The 21,369-nt window shown below is 48.0% G+C and overlaps 1 protein-coding gene across 1 annotated transcript in view; it reads left to right on the top strand.

Annotated features, from left to right (window-relative positions):
* The window catches only part of tmeff2a (transmembrane protein with EGF-like and two follistatin-like domains 2a), a 44,948-nt gene extending 26,649 nt beyond the window's left edge, over window positions 1–18,299 (top strand). Inside the window, exons 5-10 of the mRNA XM_067259541.1 lie at window positions 9,225–9,321; window positions 13,644–13,792; window positions 14,626–14,685; window positions 15,421–15,544; window positions 16,866–17,024; window positions 18,169–18,299. Coding sequence (XP_067115642.1) covers window positions 9,225–9,321; window positions 13,644–13,792; window positions 14,626–14,685; window positions 15,421–15,544; window positions 16,866–17,024; window positions 18,169–18,265 — 686 coding nt within the window. The 3' untranslated portion in view covers window positions 18,266–18,299. The remainder of the gene's footprint in view (window positions 1–9,224; window positions 9,322–13,643; window positions 13,793–14,625; window positions 14,686–15,420; window positions 15,545–16,865; window positions 17,025–18,168) is intronic.
* Window positions 18,300–21,369: the final 3,070 nt, after the last annotated feature.

Here is a 21,369-nt window from a genome sequence, read left to right as displayed (position 1 = left end):
AGCAGGTCCTCTGCCACAGAGCCCTGGTGGAGATGGAGGGATAGAGGAGGAGTTGAAGCTGAGTTGAATGGTAGAAGGGATTAGTGTGTGTGTGCGTGAAGCTGTGTTGGAATAGAGGCTTTCAGCATTATGACTTCAAACACTTCCTACCTTATGTGATGTTGTCATAATGATCTAGTTAGGCGGCCCACTGTAATACATTTATAGACTTGGACACAGTTCATATGATAATGCTATTCATTATCAAACGTACAAAAAATTACATTATGCTTTCAAACCTTTGGTTTCAGTGCCAGATGAATGTTTCTGTCATGACAAACTGTAAGTAGGTTCTGTCATGAAAAAATTTAACTAGGCTGAGCTTCTCTCAGCCAGGTTGACCCAGAGGAATGTTGTTTAAATCCTTCATGTTCTGCAGATTACAACCGACTGGTGACCTTTTCTACATGAGACCCTGTGTAGCTCCAGTAATACAGCTCTATCAGGAATACAACATGCATCTATGTGGTCCATTTCGATGACACCATCTCCATTATCTGTAATGCATTTTGCAAATGCAGCCAGATCTTTTTAGTGTTCATTTTCCACTGAATTTTCAAGCTGTAAGGGTCCTTAAGTAACCATGGTGACTGGTCACTGAGCTGGTTCACTAGGGGCAGTGTGTGTTTCTGCATCCTCATGAACCCTCAGCACATGCAGAACCCTCCAGCTATCAGGACATCTGCTGTTGCTTGTTCAGTCACAACATCAGGACTTTAACATCTTTCTGGTGTCTCTAGCTGTTGCCATGGTGCCCCAGTACCTCACCAGGGCGTCTGGGCTCTGGGTGACCCTAACCCAGGACACCATCACAGTACCAGACTTGTGGTGGGCATCACTTATACAACTAGGCTATGTTAGCATGGAATTGTTTGTAGCTTTATTCCTTTGTAATGACAATATGTAATGACATTACAATAATAATAACTTGTAATTTCTATGTTCCTTTTGAAAATATGTGCAGACTATCACATGCTGTGTTTTACTATGTTTTGCCTTCCCATGGCAAATACCTTTACAAACGGAAGACGAACGGAAGGCCAAACGACAATCCAGTGCAGTTTATGAAAGCGTGACACCAGAGCCTGTTTAGTTTATCACCAGAGTATAAAAGCGTGACACTGTTTCGTGAAGCAGGCACCTGAGGATCAAATTGTGTTTATTGTACAGAGGACACACATCCACAGCTAGAGACAAACCCCACCGGAGGTCAGAAGCGTTTTCTATGTAATCTCGCTCCATGACTCATCGTTTCCCCAACCCAATCCCCCCGGCCCTCTCCCTGCCTTTCATCGATAGCGTCATAAATGGGCTTGTGTGTGTTCTCTGGAGAGCCCGTCGTTAGGGGCCGTGTACGCACATATCTGAGGGCTGTTTATTTCGGGGTTTAGTGGCAATCTCCAGGCGAGCGTTCCCTGAGGGCTGGGGGCCTCACTGTGGGCTATCAGACTCAGAGCTGGGTCCCACCGCGGAGGGAAGCCTGTGTTTTTAGGTGTTTGTTTACTTTTGAAAATTAGGCGTTAAGGGATGAAGAGCAAGGGAGGGTAAAATGTGTTTATTTTTTAAATGAGCTTTGCTGGAGTGATGGGGAAGTGTGCTCGTATGAAAACCTGTTTATTTGCATGACAAAGAGAACTGAGGAGAGGGTCTGGGGATGAAGAACGACTTTGAATCAAGTTGAGCTTCACAGAGCATCAGGATGTTGGCTGTGCTCCAGGAGGTGCTGTTACTCCAGCAGTCCTGGCAGGATGTTGGAAATGTTTCCCCAATTTCTTTTTTCTAACATTTCTTTTTTTGAGTATTAATTTTCTTTGTATTTCTTCCAACCTTTTGAAACCTTTTTTTAAACTTTCAAAACGTTTTCTTTCTAACCTTTTTTATCTACCTTTTTTCAACTTTTTCTTTTTTCATGTATTTTTTTTTCTCGAAAATATGTTTTCAACCTTTCCAAAAAAAACAACACTTTCAAAACTTTTTTCGGGAAAATAAAAAAAGGAGGGGGGATGTGTGTGAAGATGAAGGAATAAACAGAGAAAAAAATAGAGATCAGAGTTTGGTTTGAGATTAATAATAGTTTGAAAATACTAAACAAACATACAGTAATGATCCTCAGATCTGAGGTCAGCCAAGTTCACACTACAAGGGGCTAATTCCGATAGTGTGCTCCTCCGTGCTGTTAGCTTTGATATGGCTGTGTCATGCTTGTGTTTCCTGTTGAGCAACTCTCTGTGTGGCTGGATCAAGGTCAGATTTACCTGCACCTGAGACAAAAAGGAAATATTTGAAACAGATCGAGATAGAACAGGTTGCATTTCATTTTTGGGCTCAATCAATAACAATATGATATGAAAACAAAAACCCTAAAACAATTCACACACAGCCGATGATTCGGTTTCAGGGCATTTTCTCCAGCTTTATTTTTAAATGTGTGTGGCCTACTAATGGAAGATATCCAACTGCAGCAACCTGCAGTCAGGCAGCCAGAGCGCAGAGAGCAGCGTCTAATCCTCTCAAAGCACAAACACCAAGTTTGAAGCCTTAATTCCTCCTCTAATTCTCCTCCTTTTAATCTACTCATGGAGCCTGACCCAGTTAGGGGACATGCTTGTCAGCTGGTTCCCCTCCTGCTCAGGAGCAGGGTACCTGTCACTGGGAACATCACACCAGGGGGATTCTGGATTTGATTGAAAGTAAAGAGTAATTAGATTTGTTGAACATAATTTACATGATTAAATGACGTTGGATTTTGGAGTAGCAAGATAACAAAATAAATAAATATGTTATTCAAACCTAAGAGAAATACAGATGTAAAGGCAAAGATGTTTTACAATGATTTATGTTCTGGACTACGTTGCTTTATTGCTTTATTATTTGTATAATTTAGTTCATGATTTTTGTCAGTTTATTATGACCCTTTAGTAACAGACAGGGCAGTGGTCTCAGTGCCAACATTAACACAAGACTAGGCAAGAAGTTCTGCTGGTGTTTTTAGTATTTTTGTAGTAGTTTAGTATTTACAGAAATAAAATATTTGAATCAAACCATCTAATCTAAATCAAAGTCCGATAGATGTATTATCATGTGCACAGTGTAACCCAAGGTCATTCTGTACAAAAACATTTTTGTGACATGACCAGCATCAGCTAAGTGGAGCCATGAGCCAAGCTGTCAGGATCCTCTGGGTTGGACCTGATGAAGGTGTTTGTTTACTGATGAAGGTGGCTTCTCTATAGAAGACAGACTGCTTTATATAATGTCCTCAGTGGCTCTGGACCCTCATCTCAGTCTGTTAATATTTCATTTAAAGCTTGATACAATTTGAAAGCCGGAAAAGGTTTTACATTACATTACATTACATTTAGTCATTTAGCAGACGCTCTTATCCAGAGCGACTTACAGTAAGTACAGGGACATTCCCCCCGAAGCAAGTAGGGTGAAGTGCCTTGCCCAAGGACACAACGTCATTTGGCACGGCTGGGAATCGAACTGGCAACCTTCAGATTACTAGCCCGACTCCCTCACCGCTCAGCCATCTGACTCCCGTTTTAAAATGTTTCACATAAATGTGTTGGACTGAGATAAATGTATGATCCAGGGCTTTAGGTATTGTCAGAGGATATTGTTGAATGCATACAGAGTATGTATTTGTAATATACAATAATGTACCATAGAGAAGAAGAGGATTTACATGCTGACAGACTAGCCTGAGTAACACTGCATAGTAAACCTTCTGTGATGTCCCTGTATGATTCTGTGATGTCCCTGTATGATTCTGTGATGTCCCTGTATGATTCTGTGATGTCCCTTTATGATTCTGTGATGTCCCTGTATAATTCTGTGATGTCCCTGTATGATTCTTATCGCTTATGGGTTCCTTGCAGACTATCACCTCCCTGAGGGATATTTGTACATTGTTGTATTTCATTGTTTCTGCCCATGAAACAGCTTAATAGTGTCATTATTTATATCACGGTCCATTGTAATTCTTGAGCGTCGTGTCCTTTGTCATTTTGTCATCCTTGTCATTGCTTCTCCGTTTGCCCTTGGCTCGCGTTAGAGAAGTTGGATGTCGCCTTTTTTTGTTAGACTTGACAAATGACTTCAAAGAAAAAGCGATACACTGTAGAGAGAAAATAACAAAACATGGATGGAAAAATTTAATCTTGGCTTGGGTCAGAAGCATCATCTTTCATTTTCTCAATATAAGTGTCCATTATGTTTCTGCTGGCTCCTGTTCCTGGGTAGGGCTCGTGTCATGTTCGATGCCCAGTTCACTGGGCCATTGATAATGTCATTGTGATTGATTGTTTTAATAGTTTAATTGTCAGTGTAGTCGTCTCATAATGTGTCTTCCTGCTGTGGAGACTGAGAGCTGTTGAATGGAGGTGTAGTTCTTCTCCTGTGTGCCTGTGATGACCCTCACTATCGCTTCCCCTATCATGTGACCGTATCACATGTCTTATTACAGGAAATATAACCTTACACCGTTTTCAATCAAATCTGTTGGTGGCAAGGCAAACAGCCTGGCCAAAGTCCTACATATTTTACCAACTTACGTTCCTCCTTGTCACCATAAACAGGAGGTTTGGATACCGACCCCACCAGAATACAAACATGAAGCGTGTGAATTCAGGAGTTCTGTGTGTGGTGTATAACCTAGTGCTGTGTGTGGTGTATAACCTAGTGCTGTGTGTGGTGTATAACCTAGTGCTGTGTGTGGTGTATAACCTAGTGCTGTGTGTGGTGTATAGCCTAGTGCTGTGTGTGGTGTATAGCCTAGTGCTGTGTGTGGTGTATAGCCTAGTGCTGTGTGTGGTGTATAGCCTAGTGCTGTGTGTGGTGTATAACCTAGCGCTGTGTGTGGTGTATAACCTAGTGCTGTGTGTGGTGTATAGCCTAGCACTGTGTGTGGTGTATAACCTAGTGCTGTGTGTGGTGTATAGCCTAGTGCTGTGTGTGGTGTATAGCCTAGCACTGTGTGTGGTGTATAACCTAGCGCTGTGTGTGGTGTATAACCTAGTGCTGTGTGTGGTGTATAGCCTAGTGCTGTGTGTGGTGTATAGCCTAGTGCTGTGTGTGGTGTATAGCCTAGTGCTGTGTGTGGTGTATAGCCTAGTGCTGTGTGTGGTGTATAACCTAGTGCTGTGTGTGGTGTATAACCTAGTGCTGTGTGTGGTGTATAACCTAGCGCTGTGTGTGATGTATAACCTAGTGCTGTGTGTGGTGTATAGCCTAGTGCTGTGTGTGGTGTATAACCTAGCGCTGTGTGTGGTGTATAACCTAGTGCTGTGTGTGGTGTATAGCCTAGTGCTGTGTGTGGTGTATAGCCTAGTGCTGTGTGTGGTGTATAGCCTAGTGCTGTGTGTGGTGTATAACCTAGTGCTGTGTGTGGTGTATAACCTAGTGCTGTGTGTGGTGTATAGCCTAGTGCTGTGTGTGGTGTATAGCCTAGTGCTGTGTGTGGTGTATAGCCTAGTGCTGTGTGTGGTGTATAGCCTAGTGCTGTGTGTGGTGTATAACCTAGTGCTGTGTGTGGTGTATAACCTAGTGCTGTGTGTGGTGTATAGCCTAGTTGTATCTGCATCTCCTAGCTCCTGGGGGCTTCTCTCAAAGGCTTTGTCTCTGTGACCACACATCAGCTCCCCAATACATCTCTCTGCCTGTGTGTGTGAAGTCCCTCATCTCTTCTGTGTGTCCGTGTTTGTGTGTGCGTGTGTGTGCTTGTGTGTGTGTGTATCCAAGGTCGCTCTCGTCCTGCTGTTTTCTAGAGCGGTGTGGGCTTCATTCATCATCCCTGTGATGCTGCTCCTAGACCGCTCTGAATCTCTCTCCCTCTCTTTTCCTCTCTTTTCCTCTTCCTCTCTCTTTCTTTTTCTCCTTCCCTCTCTCCTTTTCTCTGATTCGTACTTTCACAAGGACTTGTTCTCTCTCTCTTTATCTGTCTCCATCGATCCTTCCTCCCCTCATGACCCCAGCCACCTCTGTTCCAGGGTGACTGGGGAGAGGGTGGCTGGGTGACTGTGCTGTCCTGTGCCAGGGTGTCTGGGGAGAGGGTGGCTGGGTGACTGTGCTGTGCTGTCCTGTTCCAGGGTGTCTGGGGAGAGGGTGGCTGGGTGACTGTGCTGTGCTGTCCTGTTCCTGACCTGATCTGAGACAGTCTCTGTAGGGGATCAGACCTGAGACAGTCTCTGTAGGGGATCAGACCTGAGACAGTCTCTGTAGGGGATCAGACCTGAGACAGTCTCTGTAGGGGATCAGACCTGAGACAGTCTCTGTAGGGGATCAGACCTGAGACAGTCTCTGTAGGGGATCAGACCTGAGACAGTCTCTGTAGGGGATCAGACCTGAGACAGTCTCTGTAGGGGATCAGACCTGAGACAGTCTCTGTAGGGGATCAGACCTGAGACAGTCTCTGTAGGGGATCAGACCTGAGACAGTCTCTGTAGGGGATCAGACCTGAGACAGTCTCTGTAGGGGATCAGACCTGAGACAGTCTCTGTAGGGGATCAGATCTGAGACAGTCTCTGTAAGACTGCAAGCCCTACGCTGCACTATAATTGGCCTGCTTTGCCCAGTTGACAACTGGGAATGTCAGTTATATGTGCTCTGTATGTGAGCTAGGAGGCAGGAGCTATATCATGCTTGAATGCCCTGTGAGTGTGTGTGTTGGGTCTGCACGTGTGTGTGTGTGTCTGCTCCCAGAGTGTGTGTGAAGGCAGGAGCCTGCCCGCCTGAGAGAGTGTGGGAAGCGGACCGTTTGACAGAGCGCAGAGGCTGGGGAGCAGTTGAGGCTCTCTCTGAAAGCTGCAAAAGTTTCTCAGAACAGGAAACAGTTGACAGTTGGAAATGAGAGAAATTACATTTGTGTCAGCAGTCTTTGAGGTGAATTTGCTAATTCAATCAGTAGCAGTGCCATTGTTGACAAGCACATCAACCCAAACCTGGGATATAAAAAGAAACAACATAATTGAACTGTCAACTAGTCTATCGCTCTCTCATTTGAACTCTCCATTCCTCACACTGCTTCTCATTATTTCCTTGTAGTTTCAAAGGAGAATTACTTGATTTTGGGAGTCTGCTTTCTATGTGCATAAATGCTTTGCATATTTTGACTCAGTTGAAAAGCTGTGCTAGAGTAGAATTCGGAAAACTCAGTGGCTTTAGATTGGAAAACTTGATTGTAGAGTTCTGAATAGAGGATTACCATTGTATTCAGTGGTAGAAACATTTATTGTTTACCATTGATTGAGCCTGGAAAGGTAGTCTGCTAAATGCTATTCTGTATTTGGTAATAGGTTGGAAGGGGATGTATTAACTCATGTAATGAGTTATCCTCTACTACAGCCCCAGAGACAAGACTCTAAACCAGACCAAACTAAACCACAACAAACATCTGCAAACAGCAGCAGGCAGAACGAGGTCCACATGGGCAGAGCTCCAGAGATCACAGCAGCACCGTGAGCATGCCACCAGGAGGAAGACTAACGACCCTCACAGTCAGATCAGGAAGAATAGGGTCAAGTAGGCACTAAACCAGAACAGAAGCAGGGTCCCGTCTCTCCACATGGTGTTTCATATTCATCCTCCAAATCCCAGGAGATCCTGACAGCAGGAGGCGGGGTGAGGGATGCAGCACGGGGGAGCACAGCTCCAGGCCTGGCTGGGGAGGAGAAAGGATGTGACACGGGGAGACATACCTCTTCCTGTTCCTTCATCTGCTCCTCGTGGGCCCCAGCTTTAAAAATATTACCCTGTAACAGAGGAGGTGTGCGGGGGGAGAGAGGGCCAAGGAATCTCAGAGGGAAGGAACGCAATTTGAGATTGGACAGATTGCTTGTCCCCTGCCCCTAGTGAGCCAGGAGGCGCTGGCAGGCCTGAGCCACAGAATATCACCACCTGATGGGGTTGTGTCGGGGCTTAGTGTGACGTTCAAGGGCACACAGGTGTGCATTTGTCACGGTCATTGCAGCCATGATTTGAAGTTGCAAGATGGAATGTAAATGTATAGGAGAGACTGTGAGTGAATGTATAGGAGAGACTGTGAGTAAATGTACAGGAAAGACTGTGAGTGAATGTATAGGAGAGACTGTGAGTGAATGTATAGGAGAGACTGTGAGTGAATGTATAGGAGAGACTGAGTGAATGTACAGGAGAGACTGTGAGTGAATGTATAGGAGAGACTGTGAGTGAATGTATAGGAGAGACTGTGAGTGAATGTATAGGAGAGACTGTGAGTGAATGTATAGGAGAGACTGAGTGAATGTACAGGAGAGACTGTGAGTGAATGTATAGGAGAGACTGTGAGTGAATGTATAGGAGAGACTGTGAGTGAATGTATAGGAGAGACTGTGAGTGAATGTATAGGAGAGACTGTGAGTGAATGTATAGGAGAGACTGTGAGTGAATGTATAGGAGAGACTGTGAGTAAATGTATAGGAGAGACTGAGTGAATGTATAGGAGAGACTGTGAGTAAATGTATAGGAGAGACTGTGAGTGAATGTATAGGAGAGACTGTGAGTGAATGTATAGGAGAGACTGTGAGTGAATGTATAGGAGAGACTGTGAGTGAATGTACAGGAGAGACTGTGAGTGAATGTATAGGAGAGACTGTGAGTAAATGTATAGGAGAGACTGTGAGTGAATGTATAGGAGAGACTGTGAGTGAATGTACAGGAGAGACTGTGAGTGAATGTATAGGAGAGACTGTGAGTGAATGTATAAGAGAGACTGTGAGTAAATGTACAGGAGAGACTGTGAGTGAATGTACAGGAGAGACTGTGAGTGAATGTATAGGAGAGACTGTGAGTGAATGTATAGGAGAGACTGTGAGTGAATGTATAGGAGAGACTGTGAGTAAATGTATAGGAGAGACTGAGTGAATGTATAGGAGAGACTGTGAGTAAATGTATAGGAGAGACTGTGAGTGAATGTATAGGAGAGACTGTGAGTAAATGTATAGGAGAGACTGTGAGTGAATGTATAGGAGAGACTGTGAGTGAATGTATAGGAGAGACTGTGAGTGAATGTATAGGAGAGACTGAGTGAATGTATAGGAGAGACTGTATGATTTGCAAACGTGTTGTTCTACAGAAATCCATCGTCTTTGAATACAGAAGTGACAAATCTTTATCCCCCCCCTCTCCCTCCCTCTCTCCCCCCTCTCCCCCCCCCCCCCCCCCCCCAGGAGCAGAGGGCTCGGCGGAGGCAGGACAGAAGGAAACCTCCACCTGTGACATTTGCCAGTTTGGGGCCGAGTGTGACGTGGATGCAGAGGATGTCTGGTGAGTCAGCCTCACAGTTCAGAGCCTCACAGCCTCAGAGCCAAGATGGCTGTCAGTCAGACAGACACACACACACACACACACACACACACACACAGTCAGACACACATGGAAACAGATAATTGGATAGGTACTTTATTTATACAACAACTGATGGGTTGGGTCATTAGAAGACCGTGGACAGTTTTTCTACTGAACTTGTACAACTAAGGATGTGATTCATAAAAAAGTTGGAATACACTCGACATCATATTCTGACTGCCCTCCTGTCATGCAGCATAGCTCACCCACTCAGTTATTGATCAGTGATTGTCAAAAGATACATTGATGCTCAACCCTAACGGCGACTGCATCATTAGGCCTTTATTGTAAACCCTTACTCATTTGGACACTAAAGCCCTGATTACACCTTAGAAACCTCCAGACCAACCTATACTGTCGGATAACCAAGATGGCTGCCCCAAGAGACCCACCAACACACACACACACCAACAACCCCCCCCCCCCACACACACACACACATACATGTAAAGGACACAGGGATAAAGAACACCAGCTGTAAAAAAAAATATATACGTTGGTATAGAGTGAACAGAAATGTGGACCTGGCCCTCCTGCAGACCTCAGGGACCTCAGGGAAAAATCAAGCTGGCTCTGTTAGAATGATTCATACTGACTCTGTTAGAGTGAATCTTCTCTCTCCTGGCTGGCCAACACCCTGCATGGCCTCTGGCTCTTCAGGGGCAGTAGGATGGAGAGGACTCATCTTCAGGGGCAGTAGCATGGAGAGGACTCATCTTCAGGGGCAGTAGGATGGAGAGGACTCATCTTCAGGGGCAGTAGGATGGAGAGGACTCATCTTCAGGGGCAGTAGCATGGAGAGGACTCATCTTCAGGGGCAGTAGGATGGAGAGGACTCATCTTCAGGGGCAGTAGCATGGAGAGGACTCATCTTCAGGGGCAGTAGGATGGAGAGGACTCATCTTCAGGGGCAGTAGGATGGAGAGGACTCATCTTCAGGGGCAGTAGGATGGAGAGGACTCATCTTCAGGGGCAGTAGCATGGAGAGGACTCATCTTCAGGGGCAGTAGGATGGAGAGGACTCATCTTCAGGGGCAGTAGGATGGAGAGGACTCATCTTCAGGGGCAGTAGCATGGAGAGGACTCATCTTCAGGGGCAGTAGGATGGAGAGGACTCATCTTCAGGGGCAGTAGCATGGAGAGGACTCATCTTCAGGGGCAGTAGGATGGAGAGGACTCATCTTCAGGGGCAGTAGCATGGAGAGGACTCATCTTCAGGGGCAGTAGCATGGAGAGGACTCATCTTCAGGGGCAGTAGGATGGAGAGGACTCATCTTCAGGGGCAGTAGCATGGAGAGGACTCATCTTCAGGGGCAGTAGGATGGAGAGGACTCATCTTCAGGGGCAGTAGCATGGAGAGGACTCATCTTCAGGGGCAGTAGGATGGAGAGGACTCATCTTCAGGGGCAGTAGGATGGAGAGGACTCATCTTCAGGGGCAGTAGGATGGAGAGGACTCATCTTCAGGGGCAGTAGCATGGAGAGGACTCATCTTCAGGGGCAGTAGCATGGAGAGGACTCATCTTCAGGGGCAGTAGCATGGAGAGCCACAAGGCACCGGAGGGAGGGGGAAAGAGCTCTTTATCTGTCTTAAATGGCTCACACACCTCTCCTCTTTCACAGACAACCGTCTCCTGCCAATCCGCCTGTGTGTGTGTGCACATCTTTGTGTATGTATGTGTGTATGTGCCACGTCGAAAATAGAGTCCTGCTTCAATTCCCAAAACGCTTCACTGCTTCAGCTTTCACAACTCTTTCTTTATCTCCTTCCTTCTCTCCCTCCGTCTTTTTGTCTCTCTCCCTCCCTCTCTTTGTCTCTCTCCCTCCCTCTCTCTCTCTCTCTCTCTCTCTCTCTCTCTCTCACCTCTCCCTCTCTTTGTCCTCCCTCTCTCCCTCTGTCTCCCTCTCTGTCTCTGTCTCTCTCTTTCCCTCTCTCTCCCCCTCTCTCTCTTTCTGTCTCCCTCTCTCTCTCTGTCTCTCTCTCCCTCTCTCCCCCCCCCCTCTCTCTCGCTGTCTCTCTCTCTCTCTCTGTCTGTCTATGTCTCTCTGTTTCTCAGTGCTTGGAGGGATTACTCAGAATTATGAGGCTGGGGATTATGAAAATCAATGTTCTATTCAGCAGCAATAATGGTTATAGCTGTGGCTTTGTACACAATGTGATTGAGGCTAGGAAAATGGTCTAGTCTGTGTGTGTGTGTGTCCGTGAGAGAGAGACAGAGAGAGAGAGAGAGAGAGAGAGAGAGAGGGGGGGGGGGGGGGGGGGGGGGGATAGGGAGAGAGAGAGAGATTTTGCATGGTAAAGCATGTGTTGTGTTGTCTTCCAGGCAAGCTTGTGTCTTTATTTTGTGTGTAGTGTGTGTGTAGTGTGTGTGAGGCTGGAAGTAGCAGTAAGAAACAGGCACACAGGAAGTCTCCTGGCAGTCCTGGGGTTTAGAAAAGAGAGAAACCACACACCAGATCAATAAGACTTCCTGCTTAGAAGTGTTTCTCACACGCAGGCACATGGGCTGTTAGGATGAATCAAACTGGCTCTGTTAGAACGAATCAACTGGCTCTCTTACAACAAATCAAACTGGCTCTGTTAGAACGAATCAAACTGGCTCTCTTACAACAAATCAAACTGGCTCTGTTAGAATGATTCATACTGACTCTGTTAGAATGATTCATACTGACTCTGTTAGAACGATTCATACTGACTCTGTTAAAATGATTGATATTGACTCTGTTAAAACAAATCAAGCTGGCTCTGTTAGAATGATTCATACTGACTCTGTTAGAGTGAATCTTCTCTCTCCTGGCTGGCCAACACCCTGCATGGCCTCTGGCTCCTACTCCTGCCTGAATACCCTCTGGCTCCTCCCACTCCTGCCTGAATACCCTCTGGCTCCTCCCACTCCTGCCTGAAGACCCTCTGGCTCCTCCCACTCCTGCCTGAAGACCCTCTGGCTCCTCCCACTCCTGCCTGAAGACCCTCTGGCTCCTCCCACTCCTGCCTGAAGACCCTCTGGCTCCTCCCACTCCTGCCTGAACACCCTCTGGCTCCTCCCACTCCTGCCTGAAGACCCTCTGGCTCCTCCCACTCCTGCCTGAAGACCCTCTGGCTCCTCCCACTCCTGCCTGAAGACCCTCTGGCTCCTCCCACTCCTGCCTGAACACCCTCTGGCTCCTCCCACTCCTGCCTGAACACCCTCTGGCTCCTCCCACTCCTGCCTGAACACCCTATGGCTCCTCCCACTCCTGCCTGAACACCCTCTGGCTCCTCCCACTCCTGCCTGAACACCCTCTGGCTCCTCCCACTCCTGCCTGAACACCCTCTGGCTCCTCCCACTCCTGCCTGGACACCCTCTGGCTCCTCCCACTCCTGCCTGAACACCCTCTGGCTGAGAAAGTGTTTGTCTACACAGAAGTTGCAAATCATGCTTGTGTACCTGTGTGCATGTCTGTGAGCGTGTTAGTGTGTGTGAGTGTGTGTGTGTGTGAGGATGTGTTGACGCAGTGCATTGTTGCAGTAGTCGTGTTCTGGAGGAAGTGAGGTTCATAATCCATGCATGGCCTCCAGATATGATCCTTACCATCGCTATACACATTCAGAGGACTTCCACTTCTCAGCCTTAATGTGTGTGAGGGGGAGGGGGGGGTGAGTGTGTGTGGTATGTATGTTCTCATGACCTTATGCATTTGTTTTTTTCACATATTTCTTGAGATGAGCCATGGATGTGTGTGTGTGTGTTCAATATTCAGAACAGTCTAGAAGCACATAAGCAGGTCAGTGTATTGGGTTGTCTCAGGCTCAGATCCAGAGAGGATGAAAAGGCAGCAGAGAATAATGACACATTTCTAATGAGGGTCTGTTGTTCTGTCAGAGACAGCACTTCTGGTGTGTCCCCTCCTGTCCCATCTCCTGTCCCCAGACCTCACCTGTCCTCCTCCTGTCCCCAGACCTCTCCTGTCCTCCTCCTGTCCCCAGACCTCTCCTGTCCTCCTCCTGTCCCCAGACCTCTCCTGTCCTCCTCCTGTCCCCAGACCTCTCCTGTCCCCAGACCTCACCTGTCCTCCTGTCCCCATACCTCTCCTGTCCCCAGACCTCTCCTGTCCTCCTCCTGTCCACAGACCTGTCCTGTCCCCAGACCTCCTGTCCCCAGATCTCACCTCTCCTGTCCCCAGATCTCACCTCTCCTGTCCCCAGACCTCTCCTGTCCTCCTGTCCCCAGACTTCACCTGTCCTCCTCCTGTGTTCTCCAGGTGTGTGTGTAACATCGACTGCTCCCACATCAGCTTCAACCCGGTGTGTGCTTCTGACGGCCGTTCCTATGACAACCCATGCCAGGTGAAGGAGGCGTCGTGTCAGAAGCAGGAGAGGATCGAGGTCCGGCACCTGGGACACTGCCAAGGTCAGAGGTCACACACCCCAGGTTCCTGGGAAGCTGCCTGGCTGGACACCCCACAATGCCATTTCTCTTGAGACAATAAGAGCAGCCTCTGAACTACGACAGTTCAATTAATTTAAAAGTCAGAACCTTTTACTTCAAAACAACCAGCTATTTCCAATCAATTTGACTCAATAGACTTGAGATTTAAGAGCAATAATCTCTCGCTGCAACCTTTGACAAACTTGTTCATTGATTGTCTGGAACACTATGCAAATATAATGCTTGAAATGTGTTGCATCCCATTTGTGCTGCATTATGGCACGGACATTATCTCATTCTAATTCCCTTTTCTAGGTTAGCTGCTTTTGCTTTAGGTGGCATATTCAGTTGCTCCAGAAATCAAGTTATTTCCAATGATCCCTAGTGTTTTCCATCCTTAGATTTAGTCCTAATGTGATCATCTCCCCAGGAGATGTGGACAGTGTGGTAGTTTAGATGTGGACAGTGTGGTAGTTTAGATGTGGACAGTGTGGTAGTTTAGATGTGGACAGTGTGGTAGTTTAGATGTGGACAGTGTGGTAGTTTAGATGTGGACAGTGTGGTAGTTTAGATGTGGACAGTGTGGTAGTTTAGATGTGGACAGTGTGGTAGTTTAGATGTGGACAGTGTGGTAGTTTAGATGTGGACAGTGTGGTAGTTTAGATGTGGACAGTGTGGTAGTTTAGATGTGGACAGTGTGGTAGTTTAGATGTGGACAGTGTGGTAGTTTAGATGTGGACAGTGTGGTAGTTTAGATGACCAGCTTGTTGAGTGTGATGTCAGTCCTGACTGACTCCACCATCCTTCCTATACAGGTGACATCATGACTGGGGCCAAAGCTGGAGATGGACACTATGCCAGGACTGATTATACAGGTAGGGTGTGTGTGTGTGCAAGTGTGTATATAGGTGTGTGAGTGTGTGTGTGTGTAGGTGTGTGTGTGTAGGTGTGAGTGTGTGTAGGTGTGAGTGTGTGTGTGTGTGTGTAGGTTAGTGTGTGTACATGAGTGTGTGTGTAGGTGTTGTGGTAACCAGGGAGCTCACTCGTGTGACTGAAGAAAGATGGCCCAACCAGAGACAGTGTAACCAGGTGAATCATCTGGGGCTCTAGTCCAGTTTAAAGAGGAAACCAGGTGAATCATCTGTCGGCTAGAGCTCCGGCCATGGTTGCTCTCTCCCCTGCCTCCCCGTACTGGTCAGCTGACATACTGCGGCTCCCCTGGTAGGCTGACAAGGTGCAGCTGTGGTCCTCGTAAGCAGCTGGGGAGCAGGACCCTCTGGTACTCCCCCTGGATCACATGACCCTGTGGTACTCCCCCTGGATCACATGACCCTGTGGTACTCCCCCTGGATCACATGACCCAGTGGTACTCCCCCTGGATCACATGACCCTGTGGTACTCCCCATGGATCACATGACCCTGTGGTACTCCCCATGGATCACATGACTCGGAGCTCCAGGGTTGCCACCGTGCGCATGTGTCTGTAACTCACATGTTTTACACTGAAACTATGTTGGAAAGGGATCCATTCTTCCTCTGAATCAACTAACCTCTCTGTTTTGTTTTGTTTGTGTATTCCTGTGTGTGTGCGTACGTGCGTGTGTGCATAGAGACCAAGCCAGACATCAGAGATGAGCTGGTCAGAGGCTTGTACATCCCCTGTCCAGAGCTCTATAAGAACTACTGTGTCCACGGAGAGTGTGAATACCCCAGCATGTCACAGCCCTCCTGCAGGTAGACACTCACACACACACACACACACACCCACACACACGCACACACACACAGGTACAGTCAGTGTCTGTAAACCCTCTCTCACCTGCTCCTTCATCCTCGGTGTCCTCGGGGCTGAGGAGCCTGTCCTCTAGACAACCCCATTAACCTGCCGAGCAGCAAGCTGGAGACACAGGGCTGGACACCTTCTCCCTCCTCTCTCCTCCCTCCTCTCTCCTCCCTCCTCTCCTCCTCGCTCCTCTCCTCCTCATTCCTCTCTCCTCTCCTTTCCTCTCTCCTCCCTCATCTCCCCCCCGGCCTGCAGGTCTGCCATACTGAGCAGAGGAACCCCATGTGGTGCTGAATGGCTCCAGTGCCCTCTGGTGGTGGATGATGGTGGTGGTAGAAGGAGCCAGGTGGTGGTTCTGATTTCGGTTCAGGTGATACTTGGGAGCAGCACAGTGAGTGCATGGAACCCAGAAACAGTTGATGAGACCTGGTATTCAGGTGTACTGTCTCCCCTCTGCCTGGTAGCAGTGTGAGGGAGAGTGTGTGTGTGTGTGTGTGTAAGAGTTTCTAGTTCCATGTTCAAGATTAGTACAGGCACTCTTCTTTGATCCTGCTCTGCGTGGCGTTCCCTTGCGGCACATCTAAACCCACAACAAACACTGGAACATCTAACCTATATGAGCTACTGTACTTAGTGTGTGTGTGTGTGTGCTCCGGTACCGAACAGGGATCTGCAGGTGTTAGTGGGTAACGACCTCCCCAGAGAAAGAGGGAGAGGGGAGAAGGAGAGACTGATTAAAATGGAACTATTTTAGCTCAAGTACCAAGAGACCCAGGCCCCTACATTACTCTCCCTCTCTCCCTCTCCTCCCTCTACCACATCATCCCTCCCCCCTTCTCTCCCTCCTATCTAGGTGTGCACAATCCAAAAGGCTTAGATACCTTAATCAAAATCATACTCTCCTCTACACACATACACACACCGTGCACAGTAATACACATTCTGCAAACTCACTTTCAAAGGCAAGCTAATTCATTCCTAAAGCATAACCACCTGGGCTAGCTTAACAAGATTGGCCTTTTGGCTGTTCACACACTGCAATGATGAAGATGATAACCATGATGATGGCGATAACCATGATGGTGATGGTGATAACCATGATGAAGGTGATAACCATGATGGTGATGGTGATAAGGAATACAACGATGATGTCAATGATGGTGACATGTATCACTGAGACCAGTGTGACGAATGACATGTCTGTGCCTTTGTGTGTGTGTGTGTGTGTGTGTGTGTGTGTGTGTGTGTGTGTGTGTGTGTGTGTGTGTGTAGCTGTCACTCAGGGTTCAGTGGGCCTCAGTGTGACACTAAGGAGTACAACGTGTTGTACGTGGTTCCTGGTTCAGGGAAGCTGCGATACGTTCTCATCGCCTCCATCATCGGAGCCCTGCAGGTTGCCATCATCTGTGTGGTGGTGCTCTGCATCACTCGGTGGGTCTCTCTCTCACACACACACACTCACACATCTGCACACATGCAAACACACATAAGTTGGACACACACATGAAGGCACTGAATGCCAGGATACACACCCTCACACACACACATTGCCTGCAGCCACTACACCCCCATCTGACCTATGCAAAACATGACATTTAATAAAGTTTTTAAAGACCCATCACCAAGATATCACTCTCCTGAGAGGAGGGTGGGTGGAGGAGAGGAGTTGAGGAGGGAGGGTGGAGGAGAGGAGGGAGATGAGGAGAGGAAGAGAGAAGGGAGAGGAGGAGAGGAGTTGAAGAGGGAGGGTGGAGGAGAGGAGAGGAGGGAGATGAGGAGAGAAAGAGAGAAGGGAGAGTGGAGGAGATGAGGAGGGAGGGTGGAGGAGAGGAGGAGGGAGGGTGGAGGAGAGGAGGGAGAGAGAGAGAGAAGTTGCAGCTGTGAAGTCCAGCTCCAAACATCAGTGTTAGAAGGTTACGTATCCTAATGGACCTAATGTCTCATTTATCCTCGAATAATCCTGATTTTCTATGTAGGTTAATCACATTACCAGAGTCAAGTGTGCAAGTGTCCCACTTTTGTAATATGTAGCAGACTACTCTAAACTAGTTTCTCATGGCTCCAACCTACTGCAATGTACACATCTTCTAAAGATGATGTCCATGTTGCTTCCTAGCATGTATGTGTTTGGGGAGGTGGCGCTAGACTAAAGGCAGTAGAGAATGCTCTCTTTCTAGAATGTTTGGTTCATTGAGGATGTCACCTGTGGTGAGTGAGTCTGTAGCAGACGTCATGCCTTCCTGCCTGACCAGCATCAGACACGCATTCACACTGTCAGCAAGTGTTACTGCAGCATGTGTATGCTTAGCAACCAACATTTACTTTTAATGAATCATTTATTTGAGTGTCCTTTTCAGCAACGCTGCTGCTTGTTCCACCGGGTGGCAGCAAAGACCACTTTAAAGTTCTATTTGAAACCACTGAAACATTTGTAATGACACATATTGACAATGTCATATATATGGTTTCCAGACTTAAAATTCATTTTGGAACCTTGAAACAAAACTAATCCTTTAACAGCACATTCCTCCTCTCGTCCCCCCTCCCTTATTACCCTGGTTTCCTGTCTGGGCAGGAAGTGCCCAAGGAGCAACAGGATAAACCGTCAGAAGCAAAACGCCACACACTACAGTTCAGAGAACACCATGCGAGCATCCACACGTCTCATCTGAGGCCAGGAGGGAGGGGCACCTCCACGCCCCGCCCTGCCCCCCGCCCTGCCCCCCGCCCTGCCCCCCGCCCTGCCTTGTAGTCTCCCGTAGCCCCAGAACTCAGCCTCAACTCTCCCCCTCAAGCCCAACCTGAACCTCCTGGGAACACAAGCCCAACCTGAACTTCATAGAAACACAAGCCCAACTCTCCCCTCCTAGGAACACAAGCCCAACCTGAACTTCCTAGAAACACAAGCCCAACTCTCCCCTCCTAGGAACACAAGCCCAACCTGAACTTCCTAGGAACACAAGCCCAACCTGAACTTCCTAGGAACACAAGCCCAACCTGAACCTGAACTCTGGGTGGGGGGAGGGGGGGGGGCTGCCTCACCTCCCCAGATGCCGCCCCCACCCCAGGACTGGTGGAGGGTGTGGTCGCACAAGGATGACTTGCTCATCACCACCCCCCCTATCTACCCCGCCCTCTAACCCTCACACCCGCCCCCCAGGAGAGTGTGAGGTGGAGGGAGGGGGTGAGGTGGAGGGAGGGGGTGAGGTGGAGGGAGGGGGTGAGGGTTAACTGGTGCTCTGGAGGTACGGAGGGAGTTGGGGGGTTGTGTGAAGGAGGGGGTGGAGGGAGAGAGAGATGGGTGTAGCTGTCTGGTTGTTAGTGTGAGTGTTTGGGGGGGTGGGGGGAATAGTGTTGTTTATTTGTAGAGGGACAGCAGAGTGGGGTTAGTGGGGGGGGGGGGGGGGGGGGTACACATGATGCCTTGCACCTGTGGTAGAGAACACAAGGACATGCTCTCACAACTGTATCTTATGACCATGTATTACCGGGGTCCATTTCCAGTAGTTACTATTACATTGTCTTGATGGGGTCTTTTTCTGTAAATGTAAATAAATAATTTATATCACAAAACGGGTTAATCATTTTTTTGCTACAGTTAAAACACAGAAAAAGTGAACACTCTCTCACACTCAATTGGTTCTCTGATCTGCATCCTGTAGGAGTTTGACAACATATCTTAAAACTAGGAAGGCTGTGTTTCCAAAACCTGAACATAAATAAATGCCCATAAATGCTTTCAGGTAAGTTTAAAATGTAATTGTTTGCATATTATTTTAAACATTACTCCTTCATCACTCTGTATGACCTGCATTCTTTATGTAGACTGTATTACACACACACTTGGGCATATACACACACACTTGGGCATATACACACACAGTGTTACAGGTTGATCGGTTGTGCAGCGTGTCCACTAGGGGGTGCTGGCGCTGTCCTCCCTGGAACACCATCAACTTCGGAAAAAGGTCAACATGGACTGTTTCCTGTTATGTTTGGAGTGCCACATGGACAGCTATGTCAGTATGCAAAGTCTGAACTAAAGTGGAATGTGTTTTTTTACCAAGGTGAAGTGTCAAACAGCTTCTGTGACATCACTAACTGGTCCACAAAAGGATGTCACGCATGGAACTCTCCAACACTAAAATTATTTTCGGAAAGAAAACTCATTAGAGCTTCTGCATCTCCCAGACCACACAACCCAACCACATTCCTCGGAGAGGGGGGAGATAACTGTTGGGTGGGCAGGGCACTTCCTAGTTCAACCAGAAGACAAGGCCTCAGACTGTCTGTCTTCTTATTTTTCAGCCGGAGGGGGCTCAGGAAGCTGTCTGCATGTCTTCCCTCTGACACACCCTGGGAATGTTATCTTTATCTCCCTCACAGTTCTCTGCCCGCTCGGTCTCTCCTCCCTCCCCCCTCTCCCTCCCCCCTCTCCCTCACCCCTCTCCCTCCCCCCTCTCCCTCCTCCCTCCCCCCTCACCCCTCTCCCTCCCCCCTCCTCCCTCCCCCCTCTCCCTCCCCCCTCTCCCTCCTCCCTCACCCCTCTCCCTCCCCCCTCCTCCCTCACCCCTCTCCCTCCCCCCTCTCCCTCCCTCCCCCCTCTCCCTCCCCCCTCCTCCCTCACCCCTCTCCCTCCCCCCTCTTCAGGAGAAGGAGCAGACAGATGGTAAATGGGAACAGAAGTGATATGATGAGGGCTGATCGTGTCTCTCACGGCTGTGTTACTCGTCCAGTCGTTTTCTGCATCCCTACTGTCGTCCCTCCCTAGTTTGGTGACCAGACAGCAGATGTTGCAGGGCTTCGGCAGGTGACAGGGAGGAGAGAGATGACACATGCATGGATGGAACTACCAGCACAGTGAACATTTCCTCCCCAGCGTGACCTTCCAGCTGCCTGCGTGACCTTCCAGCTGCCTGGGACAGACTGGGGCTGGAGGGTGTCAAACACATCCAGCATGTCCTTGTGCCATCATAGCTGTATCACCTTTGAATCTGGGTTTTAGGGGTGATGACTGCATCTGTACAACACAGAACAGAAAAGCCACCAGAAGTGGTCAGGTGGTCAAACATAATAAGGGTTGTTATCATCATCTATGTGGAGAAGTCAAGCTGTACAGACCCAGTCAGCAGTCCTCTTTGTCGAGGGTTCAGAAGGAGGAGAGAGAGATATGGAGGAGAGGAAGGGAGGAATGAGAGAGGAGAGGAGAGAGGCTAGACTGCACTGTGCTGTAGACAACAACCAGGACAACAACAGGCCCAACATGGTTCCTGAATCTTAATGAGGTTTGTGGTTTAATGGGGTTATTTATTACGCATCCATAGATTAACTGCATTGTTCGTAGGCAGTGGCCAGCTGTACCCTGAATCAACAAAACACCTTTCAACAACTATCTGGAGCTCCTATTGATTTTCTGTATCCAACACAGGGAAGATGGGAAGGATTGTGTGCACACAATGGACCGTACACAATGTAAATGGATCAATTGTAAAGAATTTGCAGGCAAGTTGATAAGTATAGTTAAAGGTTGAAAAGTCCAAACTAAAGGTAAATTCACAGTAACTTTGTTTTAGAACTTTCCAAAGACATTTCCTGTCGAATGAGTCCTTTCTTGCCATGGACTTTAAAGGTTCTTTTTCATATTGACAAATTAAAAACCCACTCATTTACCAACTTGCTAAATTTAACCACAGTAAGAGCTGCCAGCCAATGGGCATCTGTTTCAGGCAGGCCCCACTCAGGTAGACAGGACCTGACACGCTAATCACTGCAGCCT

Source organism: Osmerus mordax, chromosome 2 (genome assembly GCF_038355195.1).
Source record: "Osmerus mordax isolate fOsmMor3 chromosome 2, fOsmMor3.pri, whole genome shotgun sequence".
In the NCBI taxonomy this organism is placed as follows: domain Eukaryota; kingdom Metazoa; phylum Chordata; class Actinopteri; order Osmeriformes; family Osmeridae; genus Osmerus; species Osmerus mordax.
The sequence above is the reverse complement of the archived record's forward strand: the minus strand, read 5'-3'. Positions and strand labels throughout refer to the sequence as shown.